The following is a 23965-nucleotide window of genomic DNA, read 5'->3' as shown; positions in this document are numbered from 1 at the left end:
TGGTTCTTCCTTGATGTGGGAGATATCACCATGTCTGAAGTGAAAAGCCTAAATGCAAGATTTAAAGTTACTTGATTGATTCAAGTTCTTGCAATTTCTTCAAACTGTATTTGGGGAGCTGCCATTTCATCCAGGTCAGGACTGTCTCTTGACTGTCCACACAGCAGCAATCGCTGCTGCAGCAGAGCACTTTCATGGTGTGAGTCTTGTGGCTGCTGGACCCCTCTGCCATTGGTGTCAGTGTGAGTGCCCAGGAAACCAGGATGAGCTGGATATTTCATGGAGAGAGTAGCTGTGCAGGGAAAGGGAGCTGACAGCTCCCCTGAGGCTCCTGCTGAGGCAGCTCTTGAGCAGTGGGAATCTGGGTGGTTCTGCTGTCCCCAAGCTCACGGTTCTGCTGGCTGGCCCAGATCAGCAGGACCTCATCCTGGGCAGAGCAGGGCTGTGTGGAGCTGAAGACCAGCCCTGCTGTGGCACTGATGGGACAGGGACTGGCAGCCACAGGGTGGGGGCAAGCAGCTGTCTCAGTATCTCCGCTGGTATCTCCGCTCAGCCAGCCCCTCACCTCTCTGCACCTGGGGGACATGTCCCCACAGGCCTCTCCTGCTGGGTCCCTGTCCTCCCCTGTCACATCCATGTCCTCCTGAGCAGCTTGTTCCCATTGCTCCCCACCCCAGTGCTCTCTGTTATTTTACACAGTTCTCACTCAGAGCTTATAAAATCAAACCTATTCTCCATTGGCTGTTATCTTCTTAAAAGAAGCAAGCTTTTCCACCTCCTCCCATAAAATAAACCCTTGGCTCTTGAACACTGATGGCCAGAGTGCTCTCTGACATCCATATCAGTACTTCCCTACCACTGCTGGAAATACTGCAGTATTTTGAATAGTCTTTGCCTTTTAGAGTCCTGCAGTGGTGGTTCACAGTCATTCTGTGATTGCTGAGTTGCCCAATATTTCCCCCTTCTCTCATTCCCATCTCACTCATGACCTTGAACTTTGTTCTGTGAAAAACCAAAAAAATTAGAAGTGAAACAGACCAGTGTGGTGTTGCTCTCCTTGCTGGGTGAAACAAAGTCACTTCAAAGCATAGCTGTATGTTGCTTGAGAGATCTCCAGATACCGTGGAAAAAATTACAAAGCCTCTTTGCACTTCATGGGTGGAGAAGGTGTCCTTACAGAAAACCAGCAAAGAGACAAACCTGTTCCCTTAATGCCCTGCAATGACAGCAAGAAATAATATCAACAAAAAGAGACATCTATTGGTCTTCTCCTAAATAAAATTCAAAAATTTGTCTCTTTAACTGTAAGGGGATTTCCTTTACCGATTTTTCTCTTGAGATGTGGTAACCAGAATAAGCAGCTAAAAACTTGCCTTGCTTGCAACAACTCCCCCTTTTTTAAACACCAGCTAAACCAGTTATTTCTGTGTAATTGGAGTTAGTTCATTAAGTTTACATGTAGATTTTGGCTGATAATGTTCTCTCCCTGGTGAAGGATTTCTGAAGGGATTTCTGGTCAGACTAACTAAGAGGCAGACCTGAACGACAGTACAAGATAGTTGAGTTTTTTTAATTTTCCAGATTTTGATGATCACAATTTCCTTTTACAGGAAAGCAGTTATAAAAATGGCTACAACGGCAGCAAATACTCATAGACAAACGATAGGCTGCGAAGAGTACAGTCTGTACAGCAGCCTGAGTGAAGATGAGCTTATAAAGATGGCCATCCAGCAGAGTTTGGAAGAGGACTCAGCAGGTCAGCCAGCAGCACAGAGCCCCCAGAAGTCGCTGGTGGCCCGAGCTGGTGAGGTGGCTGCCCCGAGCCGTGCCAGCCCCCACAACCCTCCCTACCGCATCTACCCCTGGCAAAGGTAAGCGAGTGCCAGCCCGAGCTGTTCCCCCCAGAGAGCCCTGCCCAGGAGGGGAGACAGGCTCCCTGTCAGTGCACGTGCTCCCTAATTAGCTCTGCCAGGCAGCTCCTCTGCGAGTCTGTCATTAGTGTCAAAGCCAGAGTCTGCTATAAATCCAATGAGGTCAACAATCTACGTGCTCACAGCAAGAGGAGGGTTTGCTTGATGTTGTCTGTTTTAAGCAACAAATAAAACAGAAAAAGGGGCAGAGCCACAAGCTTTCCTGAACACCAAAAGTCCTCCCAAGGCCAGCTGCTCCTTTCTCCCACTGTATACCAAGCTTAGGTTTTGCCCGAGAGGGAGCAAAGCATTTGTTATATGAAAACATAAGAGAGGCACAAAAAACGGGTATATAAAACAGTGAGACTTGACTACCTGTTAAATACTTCAGTTTTTAAAGGAGGTGGTTATTTCAGTCCAGCCTGACTTCAAGCACACCACTCTTAACCAAGAGCAACTCCAGACATCAAATCATGGTAGCATCCCCCTCCCTTGCAATGCTGAGCTGTGGTCACAGAGACCTGCTGACAGTTTCAAACTCAGATATTGTTCCCCTTTCATTTTATAAAAGGCGGATTTCTCAAGGGGGATGGGAATAGACTGCAAAGTCACCTCCTAAGCAAGGAAAAATATCCTTTTAATATTTTAAGTTACTTTAGTTTTCACTTTTTTAATAAACTGACAGTTAATGAAGTTCTGTTCCTCCTTCTTTTTCATAACTCCACCACCCTCTGATGCCTTGCTCATTACCACCTGTGGTTGTTTGGTTTCCAAGACTGGGAAACTGGGGACAATTTGATGAGTAGCAAGCATGTGCATGGCTGTGGAATCAGGATGCTGTGTGGCCAGCAGTCCTGCTCCCACCAAAGGCTGTGCTTTCTCGGTGTGGTTACTGTGCACCTCTACAGTCAGCTCTCCTGTAGAGACCCAGTGCAGGGGAGAATAAGGTCTTCCCTGGCCATTTGGTCCTGTCCTTGCTGAAGGTCCTTTGACACCTGCTATTTTGGCAAAAAGCAGTATTAGCAGTTATGTGCATTAACCTGTCCTGCCTCAGCCCAGCAGTGTTTGACCTCTCACCAGAGGGAAAACCATTGGAGCTTGTAGCAGCAAATCTGTGGCATTGCTGAACTCTTCTGCCACCTGGGAGAGCAGAGATGGAAATGGAACTGGCATCCAGTGGCTCTGGGTCCTCCTCTGCCCCCACCTCTGACCTGTTTGCATGGCACTTTGGAGGTGATGAACGTCACCTCACCTCACTTTGTTCCTGCTTCCTGTGTGGTGGCGGTAGGGTTAACCACACTGTTGTCTTATATGGTCATTTGAATCCCCTGACGCTTCCTCAGAGGGCCAAAAATAAACTCGAGCCGAGTGAGCAGCTGAATCCAGTGCAGAGCAAGCCGTGGCCATCTGCTTTTATTCAAAGCCCTGACCGGCAGGCTCGCGCGCTCCGTCTGTGGATGTGTGTCTCTGTTTCTGCCTCAGCATGACCTGTTTCTCCTACTCGGAGTATTTCTCCTTATTTCACTCATGTCATCGGCACTCCAGATTGGCAGCCCAGCAGACAGGCCGTGCTCAGCCATCCAGCTCGGGGGCAGCCTGGGGGGTCAGGCGAAGGCATGACAGCAGCCTGTTCAGCACATCCCAGTCCGTGTAAGTGTCTCCCTCTCCCTCTCCTGCTTTCCCCTGCCGCCAAAACCAGCCTTGCTACCCACTCTGTCCCTGAGACATGTCTTCTGGGTGGTGATGGTGCCTGGTGGGGGGAAACGTGGTGTTCATCTGGAGGAGGTCTCACTGACACCTGCACCTCACCCTTGCTGCACTCCTGCTCTTCATTCCAACCTCCTCACTGCCCCAGGCCAAGCCTGTGCTCTTGCAAGTGACCCACCTCAAATAGCCCTTGTTATCTTCTTCCTCTTCATCTCTCCCCGTCCCCCCAGTGCTTATGTTCTGGATACTCTGGGTCAGTCAGAAGCTCTGAGGTGACAAAGATAATTGGGAAGGGATGACTGCACTGTGGTTAATTTATATAGGCTGGCTCACTTACCAACAGAATAGATGAGGCAGGCAGGTGCTTATAGTAACTGCACTGGTATTAAGTTCAGGGTTCAGCAATGGGGAAAAGTAGCGGGGACAATGTATAGTAGTACATAAACAAGGTGAAGAAGTCCAGTCTTTCAAATAAGTATTTTATAAATGCTCCCAAGATGCCATGCCTGCTCCCAGCCATACCTGTGCTGTTCAGTCACACTGAGGAGGGCTTACTTGTCCAAGGAAGAAACTGTCTTGACTAACTGATCCTCCTGACCATGTCTTGCTATTGGCAGAGGCTCCAAATAAGCTTAGTTGAACACAGTCATGGTTGAGAAAAGCAGACAGCGGCCCAAACTCTGTCCAAGTGCCAGTGTGTAGTAGAAATGTGTGGACCATGACTGATACATGACAGCTCTCTGCAGTGCAGAATAGAAACATGCACCTGCCCTTAGCTAACAGATGGCAGGAGGAAAGTGTTACAGCCAGCACTTCCCTGTGTCCTGCAGAAAAGAAATTCCCCACCTTTTCTATCTACCCAGCTCAAATTTTGTTTAATCAATTTTACAAGTCCCTCCCTGCACATGTAAATGCACAGGTGCAGTGACTACCCTTCCACCACTCTTATTCCTTTCATCTCTCAGCCAGCTCTGCAATCTCCCCCTGCATCCTGGCTAATTCCACTGGCATTGCACTCCCTGATATTGTGAAAACCTCTTCTTGCTGCAACATGAAGCCTGCCTTATCCCTGTCACTTGGCAGCTTCCCTCGGCCACACTGAAATCACATCCTCTCAGTAGGTGTTCTGCACTCCTTACATGCCTCTTTGATGCAGTAGAAGACTTGAGGGCAGGCTGTTCTTCTCCACCAGGTAGCTGCAGGGAGTTCAATACACAAGAAGGCTGATAATCTAGCTATCCTCTGCTGCCAAGTAGAGAAAAAATATAGCTGGGAAGTACTAGGAGAGCATGATGGCATGACTGGCATTTTCATAGCCTTAGTCTTAGAGCTAGGCAGGGATGATATTTGGCTTCACCTGGGGAAGTGGTGTTCCTTCATCCTGCCTGCATCTCTCCAGGCTGTCAGGAAAAAAAGGAAAAGAAGGAGCTTCTTGAACCTTCCTGTGCTCCACTGAACCTTTTCTTCAGAATTGACCTCACCATACATCTCATCTGCAAGGAGAATTTATCTTGCCTACTGGTCTTTGAAATGCAGTAATTCTTTTGAGTTGCCTATAAGGTTAAGATTTCATCCTATCTTCAGACTTCTTCCATAGTTTTAATACTCGCATTTTCTATATCTGATTAAATCCAGGCAACAGAATGTGGTGGGTTTTTATAACAGCTAACTAACTATAAGTCAGGCAGAAAACAAGGATTTCACATGGAGATTCATTGAACCTTCTGTTCTGATCTGGAATTTTCTTGGCTAAAGCATCCGCAGCCTGGTCCAGCAAACCCCCTCATCTCACTCAGGAATCATTTAAGGTCACGGAACCCGACAGAAGTTTGCTTCATTCAACATCTGAGGGCTTAAGCAGAATAGTAACTGATTCTTCACACATTTTTTGCCCCAGCACAGATCCAAGGTACCCTCCTGCTTTCCCCGAGGTCTCAGATAATGTGATTTACCTTGCATTTGCTGTGAGCTGGCCCATGTGCAGACTCCTGCCATGGCCCACCTGGCATGCAGTAATTCATTAAGAACCAGTAATTATATCATGTGCCCAAATCCTGAGGTCACAGCCCTACATGTGTAACATGAGCCTTTGCACAGAACAACAGATGGTTTTAGCAGCCTTGAGTCAGAGGTGTTGAAAGATGAAGATCCCCCACCTCCGCCTCCTCTCCAAGCCAAAAATGCCAATAGCTGTTGTCAGCAGACTTCAACAAAATGCTCAATTTCAAACACCTGTATAAAAATCTATTATATTACTCAATTAGGTTTAGTCCCCAGGGTACTGTAAGCAGTATGGAGATACAGCAGTGTCCCTGGGACATCCGGCCAGCAGTTATCAGAAGGTCAGTCTATTCCTCCTGGGAAGGCTGTGGCCAGGACAGCAGCTGTCTGTTCTAGCTGTTATCTTCTCAAGCAAAATGCCTGGCCTTGTGTCCCATATCTTTCCTCATTCTAGTGTTGCTATTTTTGTGACCCTACTGTCCTGAAATCACTGCTTCCAGCTATAGAGAAGGAGTAAGTACTATTTCACCTGGGAAATGGTGTCTCTTCCCATTCTCTGGCACAAGTGTTGAGATCACCTCTTCCACTCCCGGCCCTGAATTTATCCTCAGAAAACCAGCTTGAAGGCTTCTTTCAATGCTAATATCAGTATTTATGGCATAGATTATGTGCCTTTGGGCAAACCGAAATTAGTGAGGCCTGTGTGAGTTTCAGACTGTTGGTCTGTCCAGCACCTGCAAGGCAACGGAGTCCAGTGCTGCTCCTGTAACTCCCACGAAGTGCAGAGGTTGCACCAGTATACCACTTTGTGAGGATTCCTGTGCTGACCTACCCATATTTTTCTGTCTCTGATCTCACTCTGTTGTGGTATTTTTGACTTACTTCTTGCTGTAACTGGAGTTTCTGGTTGTTCCCATCATCACTAGCCTGCATGACCTCCACCACATGCTGTATTCCTGCCCTGGCAATGCTAATAGTCTGAGACATGTACCTCTCTCCTGCATCTCTCTGTCTACAGGACCACAAGATTTTCTCTGTAGAGCTAGTAGAGCTAGCTAGTAGAGCTAGAGTAGAGCTAGTTCAAGCCACAAATACTCCAGTGTTTTCTGCAACTTCTTGTTTTCTGTCTGAAACTATAGCCCACATTCATTTTTTTGGAAGTCCCCATTAGAACTGGTGAAGTGTGGTGTTGGCTGTGGTGAATCTTAGTCATTTAGTGCAATACAGTAACAAAGCTGTGGCTGCCTTGTCCCAGCGCAGCTCAGCTGGAGCCCAAGCAGATGCCAACACTGGAAGGCACAGCCCACCAGCATGCACAGAGCTGCTGCCCAGCATGGGCAAGGGTCCTGCCTGCCTTGGCTGCAGGGTGTGAGCTCCCCAGCTCCCGAGCTCTGCCGTGCCTTGGCAGCCTCAGAAGGGGCGGAAGGAGGGTGGTGGATCCTGTTCAGGGGCTGCTGACCTGGGGAAAAGTGGCTGTCAGGCAGTGTTGGGAGTCCCTCTGTGTGAGGAGACTCAGGAGCTGTCACTGTTGCTCTGCGGTAGGATTGGTGTGCCCAGGTCAGCCCTGCTCTGCAAACACTCAGAGAGCTCTGATAGATGGGTTGCTGCCCAGTGTGTGTGGAATGCATGCTTGGCAGAGGGATTTCGGTAGGTGGATTTTTTTTCAATCCTCCCTGGATGAAGAAAAGAGAGCCAAGACCAACACCCCAGTGTTTATATGCTCTAACCAGAGCTCTCCCTTCTTCATAAGTGGACTGGCTAGATTCTGAAAACAGGATTGTGTGAGGAAATAAGAAGTATCTTAAAAATACAAGATTTCTTGATAATTTCTGTTAAAGCCACCTGCAAATCAAATCTAAAAATTTCTTCAAGGATGAATAGGGGTAATTCTCTTCAAAGCTGATCTTATTTGAAAGATCTCATATGGAAGCACCATGCCACATGGGACAGTGAGGTGATGCAATTATCACAGTCATGGACATTCCACAGTGCACAGAGCAATGTCAGAGCCAGTCTTCCACAGCTCTTGACATCTGAAATACAAGTGTTTGTGTCAGATATAAGTTACACCTCCCTAGTTTCCTTACATTCTGTGGAGAGTGATCAGTACCTCCAGACACTGATTCTTCTGTTCTGCTGACAGGGACAAAATTAGAGAAGACAAATTTTACCTTTACAGGCCCTATGGTGTCTCTCTGTACAAATATGTGCTCTATAGGCTGCAAGGGTTCACTATTTTAGGAAAAAAAAAAAACAGTGATGTTGCTGCAGAAAGCTTCTCAGTAATGAAGGAATAACCAAATTTTAATCTTGTTTTAAAGAGAAATTGACCCTGTAGTGGCAGCAATCAGGGATGGAGATGAAAAAGCAGTAAGCAACATGATGAAATCAGGAAAAAACCTTTCTGTACCTAATAAGGATGGCTGGATACCCCTCCATGAAGCTGCATACTATGGCCAAGTGGGCTGCCTGAGCCTGTTGCAAAAAGGTCAGTGAAATTAAAACTAGCTAATTACAAAAGGGAAAATAAGAACATTAATAGACTAAAAGACCAAATTAGCAGTATTTCAGTCCTAGCTTGAGGCTGTGTATGAGTCTTCTTTCCAACCTCCCTGCCTGTACATTAATTTTACCTTCTCTTGGGAAGTAGGTTTCCAGACTAAAGCCTCTAAAAGTTAGGATATTTGGGAGAAAGTGATATGGAATAGATTCTCCCAAGACCTGTATTTCTCATGCTCAGACCTTGAAGCTGAGCTCTCTCCTGTTATGAGCTGCTTGGCTGCTGCCAGCTCACAGGAATAACCCCATTTTCCCGTGGGGGGAGATCCAACCCAGCATCTCTTTGTTGATGCTTGAAGTTAATTACTGTAGTTTGTTTTCAAACTGCAGCCGAAGAACAACTCTGCTCAACAACTTTCTGCATCTCTACTGGCCAAAGCTGAACATTTTAATCTAAACTGAAGACAGTTTTCAATACTTGACCTGAGTTATAGCAACATTATAGTATATTCCTAACTTACATTGCTTATGGAAATGAATAAACAATAAAAACTTAAACCCTCAAGGATTTAGAAGGGTGGTGCTGCAGGTGCACTACCTGGCACAATGACTTTGGGCTGTCCATCCCTTACAGCGTACCCAGGCACCATCGACCAGCGCACCCTCAACGAGGAGACAGCTCTCTACCTGGCCACCAGCCGGGGCAACCTGGACTGCCTGCTCACCCTGCTGCAGGCTGGGGCTGAGCCCGACATCTCTAACAAGGCCAGAGAAACGCCACTCTACAAAGGTGAGAAGCTGCTTTTACAGGATGCTGAGCTCTTCTGGCACCACAAAGGCAGAACAGCAGGATCACTTGTGATGTGGTGCTGAAAGCCAGCGATTAACTCTTGTTTTCTGCTTTCCTGTGGTAGTCCTCTATCTCCTATGCCTGACCTAGCATGCCATGGCCTTTTATCTCATCCTCAAGAGAGACAGGAATAGCAGCTGTCCTGTGGGGTGCAGGCTGTGATGGGGTGCTGAGTGTGAGGGGTGAGATTCTCAGTGGGGCCACAAGAACAGGCTATCTGTACAATGTCCCAAACTTACAGAAATTTGGGTAGTGAAGGACTACCTGTGCTTTGCTGAACAGTAGGACCTAAGTAGCTGTTAGATGTGCAAGTACAGTAACTGCAGACATGTCAGTGATTCATATACTGTGTGGGTCAGGCCAGGCTGTGTGCTATGTGGAAGAGTCATAAAATTATAAATAATTCAGTGAGGTAGATAAAGTATTTAACACAGACATATTACTTTGCTGCTGGTTGGAGAGAATACTTTCTTCTTTTAGCAGACTAGTAATATATCCATGATATCACAAACATTCAGAGGAGACCTCTCACAGCTTCATGTCCAGTTTCCTCTGCTCCTGCCACGACAGCTTTTAGCACTCTAAAGCATAAAAAACACATATTACAGGTTAAAATACCAATCTTGCCACCAACTTTGGATGCCTAGCATTAGACCTGCTTTTTAAACGCTTTTGTTTTAAAATTCTTGCTCTTAGCTGACCAGGGAAAAGCTGTTCAGCTGTGCATTAAACACACAGTAGTGGCTGTAGTAGTAGTAGTAGTAGTAGTAGTAGTAGTAGTAGTAGTAGTAGTAGTAGTAGTGCTCATAGTAATAATAATCACAACAATAATGACATGAAAACACCCTTTAGCCAGAGAAGAACTGTTAGGACGAATGGGTCAGCCTTGATGCAGTATCTTCTACACTATTCCACAACAACAAAAACAAAGAGGAGTTAAAAAAATTGTTATAACAAAATAGTCATCCCTTGTATGTAAGCAAATTAAACTCTGCAGAGCTATGGATATATAATTAAAGAAATACCTAATTACATAGTTGCTTTCAGTATATGAGTGACACCTTTTAAGGGAGAGAATACCATGGAGCTATTGCAAGGCAAGAATTGGAATTAAAAGGTGGGACCCCTGTGAGAAAAAGACACTTATTTCACAGAAAAAACTAACTGCTATGAAATATGCTTCTCTTCTGTACATTGTACAACAGATGCTAATTGGGTTTTTTCAGTGTAGCTACTCATCCTAGGTACCTTTATTTTGGAGCCCCACCACTAAGAGCCATGGGAAGCCCCATGATTTGGGATTCAAAAAGCTATGGCACAAATTGGTAGAATAAAAATGAACAAAATTATATTGATTATTAAGAAACTATCTTTAGCCCAGGATGGTCCTGAACTATAAACGGAACTATAAATCGAGAAAGTGCTACCGACTCACAAAACTGTTGGTTTGAGCTTTTTCTGTTTTCTTGTCTATATGGAGCTTTATCTGCAGTCCATGGCAGTAAGGTAAAGAGTCAGTTTGCACAGAATTTGGAAAGAAAGTGTACAGGTCACGTGATTTCTGTAACATATTTGTTCTTCATAAATTACTTCCTGCACCTCATCATCTCACTGTGTCCCTGCGCTTTCCTGTTGGTACAAATGTGCTGGGCCAGATTCCCCCCAGTACCAGACTTGGCACAACCCCTGCACAGGACACTTAGCCAGGTCCAGTTGAAGACTGGCTTCACTGTCACATCCTTTCTGAGCCTTGGACAATGTCACTTGGCAGCAGCCTTTGCTGTCATGTAGACCTAAATGGATCTTTGGTGTTACTATGGCCTACTTGTGTTATATTGCCTTGGACTGCACAAAACGCAAACACAACACCCAGAATATTTTCAAAAGCCTGTCCTAGTCTCTTCACTTTTTTCTAAAACAGCTTGTGAGCGCAAGAATGCAGAGGCTGCAAGACTCCTGGTGCAGTACAATGCAGATACCAACCATCGCTGCAATCGAGGTTGGACCGCTCTCCATGAGGCCGTCTCCCGAAATGATCTGGAGATCATCGATATCCTGGTGAAAGGGGGTGCCAAGATTGAGTCAGCAAATGCCTACGGGATCACTTCTTTATTTGTGGCAGCTGAGAGTGGGCAATTGGAAGCTTTGAGATATCTTGCAAGATGTGGTGAGTACAGCTTACATACATCTATTCATGTAATTCTTAATAATTCAGAGTTTCACAGTAATTCTCTCTGGCTCAATTTTTCTGTCTCTGGATGCAAGGCCAAGCCTGCAGAGGCACTAAAACCCTGTTGTTCCTGATGGTGGAACTGGGTAGGGTCCTTCACAGAGCATGGTCTAGATACACATGCTTCTTCAGCATTCATTCATGGTCACCCGCTTTGGGAAGTGCTGCTGTCTGACTGCGTTTCCTAACAGCTTTCTAAACCCATATTGCTTGCACACAAGTAGCCTAAAATCCAGTCAGTCATAAAAGACAGCTGTAGGTGGTAATAGATGGCAGAAATTGAATTTCAGCCAACCCCCATCTGCTCACAAACGTGCAGTAATGGGCAAGGTTAGCTGTCTTCCTAATGTACCCTCTGAAAATAAAGTACTACTGTAGAGTTTATGGGTTTATACCAAATAGAAGCAGACTCACTCTCCCTATGTGTAAATGTTCAAACATATAATCATAGTGAATTTTAATCTAATTTACAATAAACCTATTTTTTTACTGCTCCACTCATGTCAAACAGCTTTACAATAAGCACAATACACTTCACTACTATTCTGAGGCATATTTTATTTTCACAATGGACTAATATCTTCAATGTAGGAAAGACTTGGGTCCTGCACTTGCAAAACAAGAACTTACCAGTGATGAAGACAAGAAAATCTTTTGAAAAAATTAGTATGATTAAGAAAGATATGAGAGTTGAGAAACAAAAAATGTGTTTTGCTGCCCAGCTAGTCTTGTCAAGAGAGTTTTGCATGACCAGTTAGTCCATAATGCTGCCTGTGACTTAAGAAATTAGGACAGAATGTGATTTGTGTTTCAAATTAGATAGATACTAAGATTTCCTTGATGTTCAATCTTGAGAGAAATACACAAGAAAAAAATCCAATAAAACTGTCCAATTGTTTCAAGCCCTGAAAATCTCCTCTGAGCATCCCAGGAATTATATCATTCATTGTTTATGATGAGCACTTTTCATCATAAAAAGGGATTTTTTTCTCATTAGGAATGTAGTCCTGTGTTATGTTTTGTCACTATAATTCTCTTGATATTTCCAGCTACAACATCTTCAAAGGGCCAAACACAACACAGATGTTTCATCTTAGGGTGAGAGCCCAGGGAAATGTTCTCACTGGCAGGGAGTTTTCATGAAGACCGATCAGTTTCTTTATTGAAGTTTAGAAGCAAAACTCCAGTGAACTGTCATTCCCATTTAGGATACACACAGAGCAGCCTTCCTGAGAATGCCATGGTACAGTATATAACAGCCAAAACCCAGGCTTAAGGCCCTTAAATATCTATAACAGAAGCTAGATTCCATATTGTTTATGGCAAAAACGTACTGTCCTGGTTTATACTTGCATGTTATTTATTAAGCAAAGTACACATTAGAGCTCAAGAAAGAAATTCTCAAATAATCTCGTAGTTCATTGATAATATTCATCTTTTTTATAGTAAAACTTACCATTTGAAGCCTAACTCCAACCCTCATGAAGTGAAGAAATATGGCCTCAGGTGCTCAGTTTTGAATAAATATTCAAAATATTCAATATTCATTGATTAAGACACTCCCAAATAAAACCTGTTTAGAATTGTTGATCAGCACCATGCAGATGTCATTTTATGGAGCATTACTTTAGCCTGGATACATACTAAAATTAAAAATTAATATAAATGCTATAAATCTGTGTAATGTTTATAGTGTGACTATATAGAGTATCAATGATAAATATAAATAAATACATAGCATAAATATATATCCATAGAATTTTGGAGAGCACCTATTGAGATAATCTAGTCCAGATTCCTGCTCAGGAATAGTACATATACATAGTGTAAACACATAAATATTAATGGAATTACTTCAGTTTGTTTGAAGAAAAGGCCATGCCATAAAAAGAATAGCCCATTTAATTTTTTTTTTTAGCTTTGAGCTACAGCTGAGTGGAGCCTGGATTCATGATTGGGATCTAATAGTTGCCACCCATGATAAACTGTCCCTCATAAAAGTCCCATCATAATAGAAGCCAATGTAAATCTATGATATAAAGGTGTATAACTGATATGACTGTGCCACCCCTGATATGACCATGTACACATCCCTATCCACCATATCTCGTATCTCCAGTGACATGGAAATATAAGTGCTCATTCAAAGTATGTTCCTCCCATCTCATTTTAACCTTTTGGTGCTAAAAGATTTTCTTCCTTCCTAGGTGCTGATATCAATACACAAGCCAGTGATAATGCCTCTGCTCTTTACGAAGCCTGTAAAAATGGACATGTGCCTATTGTGGAATTTCTTCTGTCCCAAGGAGCAGATGCTAACAAAGCCAATAAGGATGGCCTGTTACCTCTTCACATAGCAGCCAAAAAAGGGATTTGCGAGTAAGTTTTAGTTAGTTTCATAGTTTCATCTTTGAGACAAGAATCCAAAATCCTTACAAAAAGGAGAATGTAAAGTCCCAGAACTAATTCTGAGCAATGCAAACAAGGCAGATACCAGCTGAGAAGTTGGCTTTCTGCTTGCAGAGCTCAGGCTAGAAGAGAGTGTGGAGAGTGTGTTGTGAGGTTGGAGATGGGATGGAGTGAGCAGGAATGTGGGGTGAAAGATTCCTTTAATTCTACCAAGACATCACTTATCATAGTTAAATAACATCATGTATCTTGGAAGTGGATTAAACTGAAAGCGCCAAAATATTCTTGAAATATAATAGAAAAAGTGTTGGTGGGGAGTGTTAGTCCTTAATAGCTTTGGCAGCATGGTTTGCAATCATTTCCCTACATGGGCCCATTGTGATTCTTCTGCACAAGCAGAAGATGCTGGATTTGTCTCTGGTGTGTTCAGGTTTTAATAACAATAATTCAGTTGCTGACAGCAGCAAGTGGTTAAGTGAATCTCTAGGGCATTTGTGAGATTGACGCTAGAATATGGTGTCCAGTTCTGATATCCTTCCTTTCAGAAACCTTTCAGGAAATTGTAAAGGCTTCAGAAAAGAAGGACATGGTCTGGAAAATATATTTTATTAGTGAGCGATTAAATAACTCTTAACTGTAACAGAAAAATTCATAAAAAGATCCACTGCTTTCCTTCTGAAACTAAATGTGTTTGGGATAGAGCTGAGCATATTTTTTAAGCAGGGAGAAAAGTAACTAGTGGTAAAAATATGCAGAAATCAGGTAGAATTACCAGTCCTCTGAAACAGAGATTTTTCTAGGAAAGTGACAAACTATAGTCTGTGATAAAGAATATCAATTTAGAAGATGCTATCTGGGGATGGGATGTTGCACTGTCATGTAAGTAGTAACCTGGGACATTGCAGCATGCTTCTGAGCCTGAACTCCATAGCATTTACTTCTGATCCTAGAGCAAATTTTAGTTCCTGCTTTTAATCCCTCACTGATGGAAGACTGAGTGACCCACAGCTAATTTTTCGTAGCAGTAACAGACCCCTTTGGTGACTGTAGAAGACTCTTCTGACTATCACAGTTGCTACCAAAATATGTCTACGATAGGCAAATGAGAGTGTCTGTCCAACTGCAGTGACTGTTTCTGGACGCTACAGCTTTCTCTGCAGAGAACTGCTCAAGTGGATTCCTACACGTTTCACAGTATCTGAGGAATAAAAGCTTTTAACATCACCTTCCCATAAAGTTCTTCATTCTAGCATTTAGATTTCTTTGGGAATGCCAGTTACGCTTCTCAAATCACCTTTGATAGACCTGAGGATATTAATTTTCTGTATCTGGAGTAGGCCTGGTTCCTTGTGAAAGCTGTGTATTCTAGAGGGCAGCTCGGTGCCAACTTATGTAACAGGTTTATACACTTGCATCATGTACATGAATACCCCGCTCTGACTAACATAAATATGATTCAAAATTTTCTCCAGGGTTTGAGTTATAAAGTCATTTTTTTGTGTGAAAGACAGAATTCAGCTTCAGTTGTTCAATTTCTAAAAAGTTTATCTGAAAGTACAGTAAGCTGATCTGAATCCAATTTGTATATAGAGTATGGGCTAGCTCTCTGAATCTTTCCCTCCCCTCAGTAGTCTCACACTCTGACCTGAAAAAATTTACATGGAAACTCCACAACCTGTGCTCACCCCGATGTTATAAAAGCAAGGGCCTGATTCAGGGCTTATATCTATTATTCCCAACAACAAGCAGCACAAATGAGACCAGAATTCAGTTCAAACACTGCATTCCTTCACTTGTTAAAGATTGAGCACCAATTTTGTGCACAACTGCTGCAAACTAAAAGAAAGACAAAAGAAAAATATATTCTCTTAAAAATATTTATCTAAATGACAAAACTTTAGCCCATTTGGCTGATCATTCTTAATTCCTCTGGTATTCAGTAAAATAACACCCTTCATGGTGACCTCTGTATTCCTGCAGATTTAGTACGTAATTCTGCAAGAATTCCACACTTCAACCTTTTGCCAGAGCACGAAGGCTCCCTACCACCAAAAAGCCAAGAATGTGGTCCCAGGGCTCAACTGTCAACTCTTGTTGCTTGGTGTTCGTTTATTTTAAATGACACCTTGTCAATACTGACCTGAAATTCATAAGGGTCGTCTCATAAGCTGTAGTACAATCACAAGCAGTCATTTAACTCTTTCCCCCTTAGAACTGAGATGTTGAGAAGGGAAGACTTTGTGAAGCATGGGCAGATTTATTAAATAAACACAAGAGAGTAAACTCTTGGCATGCTCATACTAAGGATGCTCTGCCTCCTCCTCCTCCTCCATATAACCTCTAACAAATAGAAAGCACAGAAACAGGTGTCAGGGATTAGGGAAATCTTGGCACTATTTAAAAACTGTACATGAAGTGACAGACATGGGATATGGTCTGACTTGTCTGGCCTTGGCTGCCTTCACTTGAGTTGCATTCTCCCTCCAGAGAAAGAGGAAATGCTCCATAGGCACCATATTACTGAACCAACCCACTCTGGAGGGTGAGAAAGAAACACAGGTTCAAGCTACACAATTAAATTGATAAAAATTTGATGCTTCCTGCTGGGCATACCAAAATAAATGTGGGGTACAGGGACTGTACTGAGCTCTAGGACACTGCATCATTTGGATGCAGAGGCTCAGCATGGTACCCGTGCAGTGAGGGTCAGGCTCCCCTTGCAGTTAGAAATGGTGCAGTGCCTCTTTAACTCAGATGTGAAGAGCTGGCTGAAGCACATTTGCTGGAGGAAAAGAACAAAACAGACCCTTAAATCTTCAAAACATTTGATCATGGGATGAGTAATGCTGGTACTTGGCGTAGTGTCCTCACAGTACTCTGTGCCCTTTTTGTTATTAGGCTCTTACAGAACATTTGCTGAGGGTGGGAAGTTGCCAGCTCACCAGCACCCAAACCTCCTGCTCCCTGGCAAGTGTCACCGTGCTGGAAAATTGGTGTGACTGCTTGAAGAGAAAAAAAGTGCTTAATTTCCCAAGATATTTACATAATTTAAAAAGCCTTTTTGTTTAAAAATGAGATGTAGAAGTAACTTGGAGACATCAACAGTCCATCATATAAATAGGAATATAATCCTGTAAAATACTATGCATCTTCAAATCTTATTTCAGCTCCTGGGAGTGTTGGAGGCTCAGTATTTCACAGGATCACAAGATCATCACAGACAAAGGTTTTACTGGCTTAGTTCATTATGTAAATATATGTTTGAGGGCCCAGTGTTGGGACCAGCCATTGCAGTCAAGCTGAAAATATGCAGCATTTTAAAGGAGATACACTACATAGTAGGAAACTGAGCATTGCATGTTTGTGTGTCCCCAGAGCTGTTTACTGCTAGGTAAACTCTGCATGGGAGGAAAAGAGGCAGAGAAGGTGTGCTTGGCTTCCCAGCTCACAAAAGTTCCTATTTAAGGCATCGCCCTCTACACAGACATTGCAAAGGGAGCGTGGGCAACTCCTCACACAGCAGGCAGACTCAGATTGGATGATCCCTAGGCTCTTTCTGAAATTAGATTGAGTGACTTATCTACAGAATCAACCTAGGGCCTTGGCTATATCACCCAGCTTTATGAACAGGAAATGAAGGTTTAACCCATAGGGTTGGTCATGCAGCTCCATTGGCACCTGTGCAGACATAAAAAATTATCATGGATTTGTGACTGCAGGGCTCCTGTGCATCATATATTTGAAATTCATATTACATCTTAGAGCAGCTTGATTTATGTTGTTGTGTTTAAGGCCACATCATGTTTTCCAATAGCAATCCCTCCTTACTGGGGTTTAGGACTTGGTTGCATATTTTTTCTCCCTCAGATGAAAAATGGAAACCAGCCTGGAAAATATTTTTACTTCTTTTTCTCCCTTTTACTAATTGTCTTTTTGGCTCCCCATGATCTGGGATGGACATTGGTAGCTCCATGAATTTGCCATAGCCAAAAGCCACACAGTGAGGGCCTAAGGATAGGGATCAATGCAGGGTAATAACTGAATTGTAAAATCTAATAGGGAAAGCCTGGGAACCAAACCTGTAGTTTATCTTAGCTCCTATAGACATGGGGTTTCACCCCCTGCCTGGTGTCAAGGCTATTACTGTGGCTGTGACCCACAAGACCTGCCAGGACTTTGTGTTGGCACCCTTCCCTGCTGAGCAGTAAAGCAAACCCTGTGAAGGGGTGATACAATCTCTCTGCTGGTACCTCAGTCTGGAGGATGTGTACTTTTTCCTCCAGTCCTATCTGCAGCATGATGATGAAGGTGCAGAATATCTGATAGTTCCTGGCTGGTTGTCTGCCATTTATTTGGGCTGCGGAATCTAAGAGAAGTTACAGCAGGGTGGGTGAGTGCCAGCATGTCATCACTTCCATTGTAACTGCCCCTGTAGCAGCCATTGCATCACAGAAACTGGGTGATAATCTAAAAAAAAAGTGTTCCTCCATGAAAGGGGAAGGTCACACAACTCACATTTTTGGCAAGGTAGGTGCACAGGGAGTTGCTGACAGGTTTGAGGTTTGCACTCCATGTAATTCTTTCTATTAATTGTTCCTGTGCCTGAGTTAGTGGGCTCTGCCCCACCAGTACAATCATAAAGCTATGACTTGCTGCAGGGTTGTAGATTCCCCTAGAGCTCACTGGTGCTCACTGAGTCTCCTCCTGGCAGGATTGTCTCCATGCTGATCCCTGTGACCAGTCGCACCCGTGTCAAGCGCAGTGGCATCAGCCCCCTGCACTTAGCGGCCGAACGCAACAACGACGATATCTTGGAAGAGCTGATAGATGCTGGCTACGACGTCAACACTGCCCTCTCTGATGAACGGTCCTGCCTTTACGAGGACAGGCGCACCACCCCACTCTATTTTGCTGTTTTTAACAACAATATCTACGCCACAGAGCTGCTGCTGCAAGCTGGAGCCAACCCCAATGTCGACCTCATTAACCCATTACTCATCTCCATCCGCCATGGCTGCCTGAAGACCATGAAACTGCTGCTTGACCATGGGGCAAACATTGATGCCTATATATCGAGTCATCCCACCACATTTCCAGCTACCATCATGTTTTCAATGAAGTACCTTTCCGTGCTGAAGTATCTCCTGGATCTGGGCTGTGATGCCGGTTCCTGTTTTGAGTGTCAGTATGGAAATGGCCCACACCCTGCACTGAATTACAGGCGGGAAAGACTTAATGATCCTCAGGTGACCAGGGAGCCAACTGTAGTACAGGTAAGCACTGCCTAGTCTATCTACAGGACTTCTGAGGACATGTCCTATCAGTGGGCTTTGACAACTTCCGTGTATTTTTTCTTCCAACTTCTTTGTGAGAGAAAATGCTACCATCCCTACTTTATTTACAGAAAAAAAACAAACATTCCAAGTTTATGTCCAATGACTGCAGGAAGGTTGCCAACAGCCACTGTGGCCATAGCTTGAATTTACAGTGAACTGTAGCCATTTTGACAGTCTTACCAACAGTTCTACAATGCTCTTTTCCTCTGGACCTGAGGCAGGAGTGAGGCATATTTTCCTGAAAAACATATGGATGATAGCATATGGATGGTAGAAACCTTCTTTTTTAACTTGCCCTGTAGGATTTGTTTAGTATAATACAGAATGTTAGCTACTGGTTACATGAACACAGTCCAGAATTTCACTCTGTGAAGGTAAACTAGTGAATGTGAACAACTGCAATTTCTGAGTCTACTGGATAAGCAATCACAGAGAGAGAGCATAAATTATTACATTAAGTATGTGACTGAGTTATAATTGAAGTTTTCACAAGAGATTAGGAGATTCAGGTCCACTATTTCATATTTTCAAAGCCACACATAGCCTTTAGATACCTACATTTTTATACATGTATCTTTGCAATTCTTTCTAAAATGCAGCTGAGCTCAGCTTCCATTGGGCTGGAATGAGACTCTCAATCCCTTAAAGGACTTTGCAGAATCTCAGATTGTACTTTTTTTCTCATTTCTGTATGTTCTCTCCTTCTAATGTATTCCAAAACCTAATGCTCCACTCCAAATTTGCTGTCTTTCAACATGTTACAGAAAAATGAAATCTCAACATGGTAGTTTTTTTTTTGCAAAGAATCAGGGAAGAAATTAATCGGCTTCTGTATAGTTTAAGTGCAGCTTTGAGGGATTCGGAAGAATCCTGAAGGTATTGTTATCAATATATGTTCTTTGGTGGTGGAAAGAATAAAGGAAAACATTAAGAGGTCCTAGGAAATCTTGACCTTTTTATCAGTCCTGCCTTCCAAAAGACTTTACTCTCCAGTAACATATGTGGGGGGGGAAAAAAACAAACAAAAAGAAAATCTTATAGAGAGAATTTTAAGAGTCCATCACAACAATCTCTTATCCTAAACAGGGCTTTACCCTCAAGAGTCTTTGTCAAAACAAAATTCTTCCAGGATACCATATGTTTTTTGTTAAAGAAAGAATTATAAAATACATAATCTCTAGTTCTTGATCTGTGATATGGTAGCACATTGAGTGAACAGAGAGATGGAATTCCAAGGCAAGTAAAGATGGTTTGTCTGTAGCCCTCTAAAGTCACTCAAAAACAGTTCCTTCTGGATCTCACCTGAAACTACTGCCTAAGAAAATACTAGGTCACTCACAGAGAGTCAGTGCCTCAAAAGGTGCATCACATGAGGCACAGATAACAAAAACTGTATAAAATTTTATCTGTGCCCAGAGAGAAAGCAGTGAGGACAGATGAACACAGAAGAAAAAAAAATAAAAGGTAATCCCTTCCCTCTAATGTTGTTTTTAATTTGCATTCACTCCTAGGATTTTAGCTAATAAAAGTGAGGTTTGTGTGGTAGCTTCATGATATGTAGTTATGAAATGGTTTATATTCTGAAATATGGAGGATCTTATGAAACTACAGCCTTCTCCATGCAAAGGATGATCTTTTTCTATTTTCTTGTGTAAGATCACATCAGGATAATGAATCTGAATTCTTAGTCTTTATAAAGGCTACGAACTACTGTAACTGGGTTTGGAAAATGCACAAATATAAATCATAATTGATGCTAGTAAATGAATGTGCCCTGGAGAAAGTGAACAGAGGAAAATGGTTGCAGACTCTCTCCACGTTCCCAGAACTGCTGCTGATCCCGGGAAGGTGGGGACGGACAGCAGTACCGTACTGCCACGAGAGGGCATTCGGGCTTCTGCCGAGAACGCAGGCTCAGAGCCACCTAGTCCCTGAGCCAATCCCGCTGCCTGGTGTTGCAGTTATGCATTATTTTCCTTTATTTTGCTATGCTTATTTCCCTGCAATATGTTTTGAAACGTGTTTATTACAGAATGTTTTTGTAAGCCGAGCTTGTGAGCGGGGAAGAGAGAAAAAGGCAGGCAAGGTCTCTGGTGAAGACAAGAAGCGAGCGAGTAAACTGCAGTGTTTTATGGCCCTACCCGTGCCTTCATTTCAACTCTACTAGAGCAGTTACTGCAAGGAGGTGTGGTGCAGGTGCCTAGTCTGTGCCTCCCAACTCCAGTGCATGGCAGTGACACAGGCACTGGAGAGTGACGGCCGGATATACGACACTGCACTTTCCATAAGCAACCCAGGTAGCAAACTGGGGGGTCCACCGCTATCCTTCTGATATTACTGTCTCTAGTCATCCTGGGAAACATTACATGGTGGTGTTCAGTAAAAAGTAAGAGTCAGAAGAGTAGTAAACACCTCTGTGAATGCTCTCACCTTGAACAAAATAACCTTATTTTCTGCAGCTCTATTTTTCTAGGTGAACTAATATAATTTTACTCCACACAAGAGTTTAATGATTTTTAGTTAGGACTCATGCATGAATAATCAAATTTGATCTAGTTACAGGAATTTAAACTGAGAGAGATTTGAGCTGGTGCACTTTTTTTCCTGTTGGGTTGTGGGCTTGCTTAGAAAGTGTTTGCAGACAGTCTGAGTGACTACGCTGATGGATGGTGCTTCAGCCACCATCATTCAATAGGGGCCATGTGCCTGAGCACACAGCATGATTTAATTCATGTTAAACTTCTTGACTGCTTGCATCCACTGATTACATCCACAGATATCTTCATCATATGCGGAACCCTAAGAGAGACAGATGAAACTGACTGGTATAATATACATATTTAGATTAAAGTGGGCAGATTTTTTTTTAAATGAGACTGCTTAAAGTCAGGTCCTTACATCTATTCTTCTGTATCTCCATAAGAAGCCCTCCATTAAATGGATTTAGGTACTCTGCAGCTTACACTGGAGACAATAGAAAATTTGTATGATCCAGGACTGAGTAAAGAAGGCATCACTCTGTTAGGCCAAGGATAGTTCTCACATGAGTGAGTAAAACAGGCTGGGATTCATCTGTGCAGAGATTTCTTCAGACTTGTTTCTAGTAAGATGTTTGGTCAAAAAAGCTGCAGATACTAGCAGGTTCACAGGAAGCAGGAGGTGCTGCACTCTTCTGAATCTCCCTCTTTCCCCAAGATTCCTTTTTGCCCCACAGAGCCCCAACCAAGAAGGAAAAGGACCCAGCATACTAGGTCACAGGGCCCTAGACTGCATGGACCTTTCAGCAGCCCCTGACGAGCTTGGGGCAAAGTTCCTCTGCCCTTGCATTTCTCTGGAAGTAGGATCTTTGGACTTGTAGACAATTCAGCATTATTCTATGCTCCAGAGTCAGGACTTCACCAGGGTTTTGTGTCATCCTTGTCATCCTGTGATTGCAAAGAGGTGGTTCTACCCTCAGCTGGAAAATAATAGGCTTTAGCTGAAGTTTTCTGAAGGGAAACTCGTGATTGCCCTCACAGCTGGTAGAAGGGGGGTACCGTCAAAGCTGTCAGGGCTATTGCAATTGCTGTTTCCACAAGTGCATTTATGTCCCACTGATGGTAGTCAATCTGTTTTTCCTTGAAGTTTTGTGAAATGGTGTCTACTCCAGAGATAAGTCGCTGGGCTGGGCCGATCATCGATGTTCTTCTGGATTATGTGGGTAATGTGCAGCTCTGTTCCCGGCTCAAGGAGCATATTGACAGCTATGAGGACTGGGCTGTCATTAAAGAAAAAGCAGGTATGGTCTCCCAGAAGAGAATCTGTCACAAATAGTCTCACTGTTGGATTCAAAACCTCAGACCATCTCCTCTTTGTATTCATCCCATAAACTTGAAAGGATTTCCCTGCTGTGACTGACCAGTTTTGAGGGTCAGAAATTTCTGGGGTCTCACTGGCCCTGGGGTGTGAGATGCATAGCAGCCATCGATGTGACCCACTGGGAATGAGCATAGCAGTGCAGAAAGGCCCATTTGGATATAGCTGGGGTTCCGTCAGATCAGGACAGATGGGAAGTGCAGCCATCTCCACAGCAGCCTCACATGCACCAGTGGCCTTTAAAGCTTTTATTAATATTCCACTCTCCTAATATACTTTCCCTCTGGAAAAAGTCTTTCATAGATATTATCAGAATCAGTTTTCTGGCATCAAGCTAAATTTGGTACGTATTGCATTTATTTTCAGTGGGAAGGCTGAATACTTTGAAGTGGCTTTTTAAATCCTAGAAAAACCATTGCTATAGCTGAGATGGGTACAGCACCCCATCCTCCAGCCCCACATCCTTCCCCATGTCATGCCTCAGAATAGATGATTTGCTACCAATCCTAGACATATTATACCTTCATTACAGGGAAAAAAAAAAAAAAACACCTTTTTTCATTCTTCCTTCTCCCATTTTCCTCCTGACACTGTACTTCTCAAGCTGAGATCAAGTCCCTCAAGTTAAAACCTGTTCTGCTCATGTTTCTGACCCACCTGTCTTTCAGAACCTCCACGACCTCTTTCCCATCTTTGCCGCATCAAGGTCCGGAGCCTGGTTGGAAGAAACCGCATTAAACTCCTTGACACGCTGCCTCTCCCAGACAGACTGATCCGGTATTTACAGCACGATTACTCACACTGACCCCAAGCACACTGGATATGCAGCAGCTTCCTGGCGTGGCACCCAGCGTCACCACCGTGGCACGGGTGCACACCAGGGAAGATTTGCTGCTAGCTTGGTCAAGCACCCTCCCATGACTAATCTAAGAGAAATGTGCTTTTGAAGCATGAGTGAGAAGAAAATTGAGGAGTCAGCTAACATAGGAGACTGCTGTTAGGTTTTTCAAGAGAAAACACATACGATTTGCCTCAGACTTTGAAGAAGGAAGGAAAGCCAACAATGACAAATGAGTAGTGCTGAAGCAAGTATCAGTGAGGAAATCAAGTGTCCTGAAGCTGTGGTGGAGCTTAGCATCCTTGACTGGTCACAATTCAGAACTTGTCA

At 43.5% G+C, this 23965-nt stretch overlaps 1 protein-coding gene across 1 annotated transcript; it reads left to right on the top strand.

Moving 5' to 3' along the window:
* Nucleotides 1-1626: 1626 nt before the first annotated feature.
* Nucleotides 1627-23602, top strand: ASB2 (ankyrin repeat and SOCS box containing 2). Its single transcript, XM_062495399.1, has 9 exons — nucleotides 1627-1871; nucleotides 3456-3560; nucleotides 7940-8106; nucleotides 8752-8907; nucleotides 10889-11134; nucleotides 13405-13576; nucleotides 18318-18879; nucleotides 22567-22720; nucleotides 23466-23602. The coding sequence occupies exons 1-9, from the start codon at nucleotides 1627-1629 to the stop codon at nucleotides 23600-23602; spliced, it is 1944 nt and encodes a 647-aa protein (XP_062351383.1).
* Nucleotides 23603-23965: the final 363 nt, after the last annotated feature.

This window comes from Cinclus cinclus, chromosome 6 (assembly GCF_963662255.1).
Source record: "Cinclus cinclus chromosome 6, bCinCin1.1, whole genome shotgun sequence".
In the NCBI taxonomy this organism is placed as follows: domain Eukaryota; kingdom Metazoa; phylum Chordata; class Aves; order Passeriformes; family Cinclidae; genus Cinclus; species Cinclus cinclus.
Note: the sequence above shows the minus strand (reverse complement) of the source record. Positions and strands in the feature narration are given on the sequence as shown.

Excerpts from the sequence above, each read along its gene's own strand:
- ASB2 (XM_062495399.1), top strand. The coding sequence starts at position 1,627 with ATGGCTACAACGGCAGCAAATACTCATAGACAAACGATAGGCTGCGAA. Across the intron at positions 11,135-13,404 it reads GAGATATCTTGCAAGATGTG|GTGCTGATATCAATACACAA; the intron begins GTGAGTACAGCT and ends CTTCCTTCCTAG. Across the intron at positions 13,577-18,317 it reads GCCAAAAAAGGGATTTGCGA|GATTGTCTCCATGCTGATCC; the intron begins GTAAGTTTTAGT and ends TCCTCCTGGCAG.